Source organism: Muntiacus reevesi, chromosome 1 (assembly GCF_963930625.1).
Source record: "Muntiacus reevesi chromosome 1, mMunRee1.1, whole genome shotgun sequence".
Taxonomy (NCBI): Eukaryota; Metazoa; Chordata; class Mammalia; order Artiodactyla; family Cervidae; genus Muntiacus; species Muntiacus reevesi.
Genome location: NC_089249.1, coordinates 220,625,705 through 220,634,593, shown reverse-complemented (window position 1 = coordinate 220,634,593; position 8,889 = coordinate 220,625,705). Strand labels below are relative to the sequence as shown.

At 41.3% G+C, this 8,889-nt stretch overlaps 1 protein-coding gene across 1 annotated transcript; it reads left to right on the top strand.

Annotated features, from left to right (window-relative positions):
- Positions 1 to 1,514: 1,514 nt before the first annotated feature.
- Positions 1,515 to 8,619, top strand: LYPD8 (LY6/PLAUR domain containing 8). Its single transcript, XM_065935101.1, has 5 exons — positions 1,515 to 1,565; positions 1,943 to 2,066; positions 3,799 to 3,960; positions 5,269 to 5,400; positions 8,384 to 8,619. The coding sequence occupies exons 1-5, from the start codon at positions 1,515 to 1,517 to the stop codon at positions 8,617 to 8,619; spliced, it is 705 nt and encodes a 234-aa protein (XP_065791173.1).
- Positions 8,620 to 8,889: the final 270 nt, after the last annotated feature.

Sequence of the window (8,889 nt, the reverse complement as noted above, 5' to 3'; positions counted from 1 at the left end):
CAGCAGCAGCAGCATCATGGTACAACTCGGTTTTGGACATGGAAGGATACCGAATGGAGTCCCGCTTTTGGTCTCACAAGTTGAATGAGTCTGGGCAATTTTCATTATCCCTCCTTCTGCAGCTTTTTCAGCTGGGGAGTAGGCAAAAATCTTTATAGCAGCACTGTGCCCTGGGACTTGTTTCATACCTGCACTGGCCAATACCGCAGCCACCAGCCACAGGTGGCCACGGAGCACTGGAACATGGCTGGTCTGAGAAATAATATGTTTCCTTTTTATTCCTTCAGTGAATCCAAATGTAAGTGGCTACATGTGGCTCCTGCCTACTGTTCACAGGATAAATGAGCTAATGATAAAGAAGGACTCAATGCAGAGCCAGACATATCCCTTTCATGCTGCTTTGACACATGGGCAAATTGAAATTTTAGGAGTTCTGATTCAGGATATTTATTTATTTGTTTAATTTGAAGTATAGCTGATATACAATGTTGTGCTAATCTGCTGTATAGCAAAGTGACTCAGTTTTATACTTATAGGCATTCTTTTTTAAAAAAAATTATTTTTACATTATGGATTATCACAATATATTGAATATAGTCCCTTGTGCTATACACTAGAAACTTGTTTATCCATCCTATATATAGTAGTTTACATTTTCTAATCCCCAACTCTCAGGATCTTAATAAATACAGCTAGACCTTAGCTATTAGACAACTTACAGATGCAGAGAGATTGATGACAGACCAGTCAGAGGTGTGCTGGGACCTTTGGGTCTGGGGCTTTGGGAGTCATGTCTGTTGGAGGCAGTGTGGAGTGAGGATTAGGGATCTGGACCAAACCCAGCTTTTATCCCTCTCAGGAGTGTGACCTTGACTTTGAGTGCTTACCTAACTTCTCTGGGGCTTAATTTCCCCCTTTGAAGTGAAGGTGATCCTAATAATAGTACCTGCCTACAGAGGTGGAGGAATTACGTGAATCAGTGCACATAAATGTTCAGAACAGAGTTAAGTGCTCAATAGGTGTCTGCTTATTGGAATGGTGATGGCAGAGACAGAGCCCCTAAGGCATTATGGGAATGTGGCAAGATTCCAATTAGAGGATGGACACTATGCTCTGGGAGAGGAGAGCCCAGCTTTCTTCTTGGACCCCCATCCTCAGTGGGGCTGGCAATCATCTGCCCGCCCACTTTGTATCTGTGGTGGTTCTGTAGGAAATGCCCTGGGCTTTCGTACCTGTGTGTGTAGATACCTTTGTAGGCAAAGGGAAAACTCAGATTCTTATGGGTATAAAGGCAGGGTTGAACCTGTTATCACAGCTCTGTGCTTCCAGCTGACGATGGTGATTCCTTCTGTCACAAGGTTGGGCCAGGTTTGTTGAAGTGTGATTGCAACCCTAGGGGATATCACGCCCTGGCAATCTTCTGAATCCCCAGGCTGTCCTCTTTGTGCCCCTCTCTTCAGGTTCGAGGCTCTGCAGCCACAGTTCTCGTCCTCAGGAGGCACATGTCCAGCACCATGAAGGGCTTCCTCTTCACTGGTATCATCGTCGTGCTCACGGTTGCAGCTGTAGGTGAGGGAAACCACATTGCTCCCTTCTGGAATAAAGACCCCATTTTGCACCTCACCAGAGTCTTGTCAGTCTTGGTGCTCTGGAATCCCCTCAAGTGACCTCTTGTCAAGATGTGGGCAATGAAGACTGTGAGACCCCTTCTTGCACACTGCCCGCTGTGATACCACTCTGTGCTGTGGGTCAAGTTTGGGTCTTCCAACCGGAAAATGGTAGACATCTCACAGCTTAAAGTTTGGGGGACCCCAGAGGGAAGGGATGCTATCTTGGCTATTCTTTTAACCTGAGGTAAGTGTGGTGCTTTGTCCAAAGCAAACTCTATTAATGTCTCCTGAATGTTGACGATGCCAAACATTTTGTTTCCCCAGAATCTCAGTATCATACACTGCACTGTGTACAGTGTAATACATTGAAAGATGGCTGTGCTGCAAAAAATGCCACGGAGTGTCCCTCAAATGCCAACACCAGCTGTACAAGTTTCTCAACCAACTTTTCTCAAGGTGAGCCTCAGGGGGTGATCATTCCCGTTTCTGGAACTTGCACAGGGCCGGTGCTGGAGAGGCTGGCTAGGAAAAGGAAGGCTAAGGCTGGGCTGTGCACAGAGAGAGGGAGTCATGAAGGCACCTCCCAGGAGAAGCAACAAGCAAGTGGTAGAGCCCAGCAAGCAAACAAGCCTCTGTGGCTCCTTGGAATTGCCACCTCTGGCTGAAACCTCACTGTAGGCCCGTACTAATGAACACGAGAAGCAGGGACAGCTCCTAGCTAAATTATAAAGCAGTCAACTTTCTCTAGGTGCTTTCATTTGTCCATTTTCTACTCCCCTTTCCTTCCTCTCAGTGTTCCTTCCTGTTTCAGATTCAACATGCTTTCACTCAGACTTCCTTCCAGGGTGTTTTGCTGGTATGATTGTTACAACTCTCTCAGAGCATTTTGATTTATTTTTAACTTTTTATTATGAGCATTTCAAACATACACAAAAGCAGGAAGAGGAGTATAGTAAACTGTGGTCCTATGTCAGCAATTAACATTTTGCTTTTTTTTTCCCATAGCATTTTTATTCTTTAAATTTTTATTGAAATATAGTTGATTTACAATATTGTGTTAGTTTCAGGTGTACAACAAAGTGAGTCTTATACACACACACACGCAAATTCTTTTCCATTTTAGGAAAATGGATTCTTTTCCATTATAGGTTATTACAAGTTATTGAGTATGGTTCCCTGTGCTATTCAGTAGGTCCTTGTTGGGTATTTATTTTATATATAGTGACATGTATGTTTTAATCCTTAACTCCTAATTTACTCCCCATAGTATTTTAAAGCAAATCTAGATAACATGTTATTTCCCCTATAAACACTTCATTATTCATCTCTGATAAGAACTCTCCCCTGCTTTTTACATAACTACCATACAATGATCACACCTAAGAAATTAGCTAATTTAAAACTTTAAAGTTAAGGTGACCTTAAAAATGTTCAACATATTTCAAAGATATTGAGATATAATTGATGCATTGGAATTTGGACCCAAACAAAATTACATTTTGCTGTTAGGTCTATCGTGCCTAGTTTGTTTAGTAAGATCTCTTTTTTTGCTCAATTCCACTGAATTGTTGGAGGAATAGGGGCATTTGTTCTGTAGCTGTCTCATATTCTGGCTTTACTTGATTGCTTCTTTGTGATGTTATTTCATTTGTTCCCCTCATCCTGGTGTTTCCTATAAACGGCACTCATGCTTTTTCAGTAGAAGTTTTTTCAATGATATTAATGTGTATATCAATGCTGTCTTATATGTACATTCAGTTATTGATCTCTTGAAATATGAAGAAGTGATTTGTAAATGACCACATAGAGCTTTATAAATGACCACCACATTGCATAGCTTTGGTCTATAAGCTTTACTGATTTCAGGTTCAATATCATGTTGTGCATAGACTCATCACATCTGCTTGGCTATATTTAGAGATGTTAAGACTGACCAGTGGGCTCTGGGGCTGTCAGCGTGAAACATCCACTTCACCCATCAGCCTTTCACCTGGAATTTAAGCTGCAAAATCTCCTGCTGAAGCCAGAAACTACTTTTTGGGGAAGGATTTTTCTTTTTGCAGGAAATTCTCTTCGGTGTCCCCTAAATTGCCTTGAGCCGAGATTATATTTTCTGTCCTTGCCTAAAGCAGTTGCTCCCTGAACGCTTTGTACCCAGGACTGATAGTCTGTGTTTGCCTTTGTGTAGGAGAACACTCCGAATGGTATGAGGATCATGCCTGCTCTGCAGAGAACTGCAGTGAGACCACGGTCCAGCCTTTCATGGTCTACGTATCTGAAAAAGAAATCTTCCACTTTGAAAGCCAGTGTTGCCTAGGAGAAGCATGCAATCAAACCAGTGATGCCACTGGTGGGTGCTGGCCACATCTTCCCTCTGTCCTCCCAGATCCATCCCTTCTCTCACCACTTGTGATTGTCAATCTTAGGTGGACATTTTAAGTCTAGGCACTTCAGTGCATATTTGGGTAACATTAACAGCTGACATACAACAATTACTTGAGAAACAAATCAAGAAAGCCAGCACTACTATTATGCTTTCCGTTTCTCAGTAAAGACAGAAATCACAGTTCTTCAACCTGTGTGGGAAGGCAGTAGATGCTCATTAGTAGCTTTCAAATTTTGTGGCCCCACACTGTCTTTCCAGATGCTAAGTCTTCAAAATTACTGAGGGACCCCAAATAACTTCTGTTTCTGTGGACTATATCTATCAATAGTTACTGTATTAAAAATAAGGCTAAGAAATTTTTTTTTTTTAGAAATTTTTAAAATATTTGTTAGTTACTAAAAAATAATAAAACCCACTACATGTTAACATAATAACATTTCTATGTTATTAGAATAGAAATAATTATTTTCCAAAACAAAATATATTTAGTGGAAAGAATGGCATTGCTCCATGTTTTTTCAAAGCACTTTAATTTCTGGTTTCATAGAATACAGCTGGTTCTCAGATTTGCTTGTTCATTTATTCTGTTGCAATCTCACATGTCATGTTGCCACTGGAAAACTCCATTGTATTTTCATGAAAGAAAGACAAAGAGGCAAAGAACATCTTAGTATCACCATGAAAATAATTTTGACCTAGTGGACTCCCTGGAAGGAGCTCAGGGATCCCCAGGAGTTCCTGGACTGTCATTTGAGAACCGTTGGCTTAGGTCAAAGCCTTTGTTCTGAAGAGGAGAAAATGTGGCCATAGTCATAAAGCACGGTTCATTTATAGCAGAGCTGGGTCTCATATAATTAAAAAAAAAAATCAAAGTCATAATGATAAATAATTACTTGATTTCATTTGTTCAGAGCAAGATTTAGTAATAGTCACACACCTGTTGGCTAAATCCAGAATAGCTGGCTAATGTTAGTTTTAGCTCAAAATCTTACCTTTCCCTTCTCATCCCAACACACTCATCGACCACAGTTCTTGAAGAGTAGATGGTTTGTAAGGGCAGATCTGTGAGGTTTAGTGCTGCAAATATTTTGGTGGGACATGGGAATAGGATGACTGGTATTTTTATGGCAGGATCAGAGATTTCTGAGCATGCAGAGACCCTGAGAGGTCTCTCTGGCTAGCATCTTTGTCTGCATTTCCCCTTCCACTCCAGGAAATACCATGATCTTTGTGATAACACTGTTCTGAGTTAATGATTCTTACTCTACCCAGCTCCTCCACAGCAAGTGATGCCCAACAATGTAGAGTGCCCTGCATGTTATGGAAAAAATGAAACTTCCTGTAATGAAACCCGGAAATGTTATGGAGAAAGATGTGTCAGTATAATCGCAGAATTTATGAATGGTATGTGAATTCCTTTTTATGGGTCTTGGGTTTAAAACACATGTTACACCTTGGATCATAAATTCTGGATTCACAAAAAAAGGCCTGGTGGAGATAGGATGAGGAAATAAGGTCAGGGTACCTTTGAGATAGTGAGGCTGTTAACATAGCCTTGAGTTGCTTGCTATTTTTGCCTCCTAGGTCCAGTGTCATTCCTCTTGGGCTGTCCATCTTTTGAATTCTATTCTCTTTATGACTTGTAATCAAGCCAGGCTCATTTAAGGGCATCACGTCACTCCTGGCATTTATTTCTTTACTAGGTTGAGCTGTTCTGTAGGTGTGGGTGGGTTCGACTTTTATTACTTTTTATGTGTAACTTCCCTTCTCTACCCGTCATTGAGAGGTGTTGACTTCTGACAACTAGAGTTGCCTAGAAGGGAGACTCAAATTGGACTTTAATACCCAACCAATTGGAAAAAGAACAAAAACAGCATTGAAATAAAAAAGCTATTTTACACCTTAGGTATGATCTATTCCCCGTGGTCATGGTGTAAATCAGTACAGTGTTTCCTATTTTAAAAAGTCAGTGGATATTTGAAAATGAACAATAATGATGATTTCTCTAAAAAAAATCCAACCAACTATTCTTTTCTACAGAAGTAATTTGATACTAACTGTTATGAGATATAAATGAACCATCATACAATATAAAACTAATAAATATTCAGACAAATGTTATGCATGATTATTTAAATAATAATACATTTATTAACTATTACTATTAGCCAATTACTAATGCTAATATTACTAATATAACACTATTAGTGTTAGTTAATTACTGTTTAAGGGCAACTTCCATGTCCTATGGCTCAATGCACCATAGCTTATTTCTTGCTCATGGAGCAGTTCATTGCAGAGTTCAGGGCCCTGGATTCCTTTCATCATGAGGCTCCAGCCCCTATTCACTCAGGATTTGGCAGCTCTCTTCTGTATTCTTTGCATCTCACCAGCAGGTGGGGTAAGAGGGGGAGTGGAGGAAGGCAGGAAGGTTATTACAGGCAGTGCCTAGAAGCGAGTGCCTCACTCCCTTCCACATTCTGTTGTCTGAAACTCAGACTGCCCTGGAAGGTGGAAATTTAATCCAGTGGTGACACAGCAGGAAAGGAAGAGGCATAAAGCTAAAATGAACAGTCAGTCTCTGCCACAGTATGCCTTACAATAATAAGAGTTTAAAGAGCATCAGTATCCAAGTACAATTTGATTTCAACTTTTGTTAAATGGCAGTTATGGTTTTGGAATTTGATGCTTAATTGTAATTGCAGATTTCTTAGTGGGGCCAAACTTCATACTTCTCCTGAACTTCTTTTTACTTAAAAAAAAAATAGACTTTAGTTTTTAGAGAAGTTTTAGATTCACAGGAAAATTGAGAGGAAGATATATTTTTTCTATAATTTTTTCCCCATACACATATATAGTCTTTCCCACTATCAACATCACCCACCAAAAAGGTACATTGTTATCATCCATGAACCTATACTGACACAGTGCTATCATTCAGAGTCCACTAGGGTTTACTGTTTGTGCTGTATATTATATGGGTTTTGACAAATGTATGATGGCATGTATCTACTGTCATAGTATCATGCATAGTGGTGTCACTGACCTGAAAATCCTCTGTGCTCTATCTATCCCTAACCCCTGGAAACCTCTGATTTTTCTTTACTCTTTCTATAGTTTTGCCTTTATCAGAATTTATATGGTTGAAATCATATAGTTTGTAGCCTTTTCAGAGTGATTTATGTCATGCAATAATATGCATTTAAGTGTCTTGATGTCTACACAGCTCTGATGTCTAATTCTAAAGCTTTGCCTGAGGGCAGCAATGGCATAAGAAAGACTTGCTGTTTCTGTTTACCTTATTCCAAGGTGTCTGCAAAGTCCCAGGCCTTGACTCAATCTGAAAGTCAGACAGATCAAAGTCATCATAAATGTAGGATTTTGTTTTTGTTTTTGCCCCAGGTCACTTAAAAAAAAATACTGTAGACATGTGCCAAGCAACATATCTTCCTCACACACTCTAATTCAACCTTCAACACTGATATTTGCTCTAAAACAACATTGAATTTCTCTCTTTACTGGTATTTGGAAGTTTCTCCTTCCTTCTCAGAGCAAGGATGGAGTCAGTCTTGAATTCAAATTGTAGCCCTGCCTCTAACAAATAGCCAGTCATCTCCTCCAGCCCCTTCCTCCTCTGTGAACTGCCTGTCCTTCAGGACAATTTGGCTTGCAGCCTTCAAAGCAATCGCAAAGAGTCGGGACACGACTTGACTGAATAGTACACATACACTACTATAAAGCAATACTGGCACATAATCAGTACTCAATAAATGGTAGCTGCAATCACAATCACATCTTCTTTGCAAATTCCCTTGGTCTTTTCCTAGGACCTCAGTTTAAAATAAAGTTCAACACATCACAACATGAATTAGGAGTAAAGACGTGGTAGTCTCTTCATATCCCCTTTGACTGTTTCTCCTCTTCTCAAGGAAAACTCAGGTAGAGAGAATTCAGGTCCAGAGAGGAATGGGGATGGAAAGCAGAATCTAGAGGAGTGGAGGCCAGGAGCAGTCTGAAGTGCTGACTTCTTCTTGGATTGAGAACAGAGGATTTATGGAGGGTCTGAACCTGTTCCTGCATTTCACCCCTTGCCAGCGACTCAGAAAAACACTGAAGATTTGAGTCCCAGGCCCAGCTCTGGCCTTGACCTGTGAGCTCAGGCTCACATCCACCTCCAGGAGCCTCAGTTTCCTCTGGGACTGGGTCAGGGAGGGGCTCTAGACCCTCACTTCCATGGTCATTCTGCCATTACCCTTCAGTCATTGTTCTTGGGCTCCTTTCTCCAAGCTCCTGTTGCAGAAACAGACCTGTTTCAGCTCTTGCAGGTCACTTGGGGAGGGAGGGTGAAGGGACTGTAAAGCCCTTACTGTCTCATTTGCATTCACAGAGACAACAACACTCGTGCTGAAAGGTTGCTCCAATGTCAGCAACTCCACCTGTGAGTTCCTGGGTGTTGAAAATCAGACGTTCAGAGGAATCACTTTCCGAAAGTTTGAGTGTGGAGACTACTCCACCACATCAACATCCACTTCCCCTGCCCCGACCACCTCTGACACTGTCTCTCAAGCCTCCTTCACACCCTTGGCCCTTGCCAGCATCCTCCTGCTAAGGCTGCTGCTCTGAGATCTGCACCTTCAAACACTCCCCACCCCTGTTTAAATGCTCAGTGAGTAGCAGTAGCAGTCACAGCCATCCAGGCAATGTCCTGTGATAGCCACATTATTCTTTATTATTAAAGCATTGGTTCACTCGCTGATCAAATCTGTCCTGATATGTTCTGGGCTGGGCTTCCTTCAGGCCACTGTCCACCATCACTTCCCAGCTCCTTGCCTTTGAAATCCTTGTACCTTTGTGTGTGTTCTCCCAGGACCTCCCTGACCCCTGCCTAGTTTG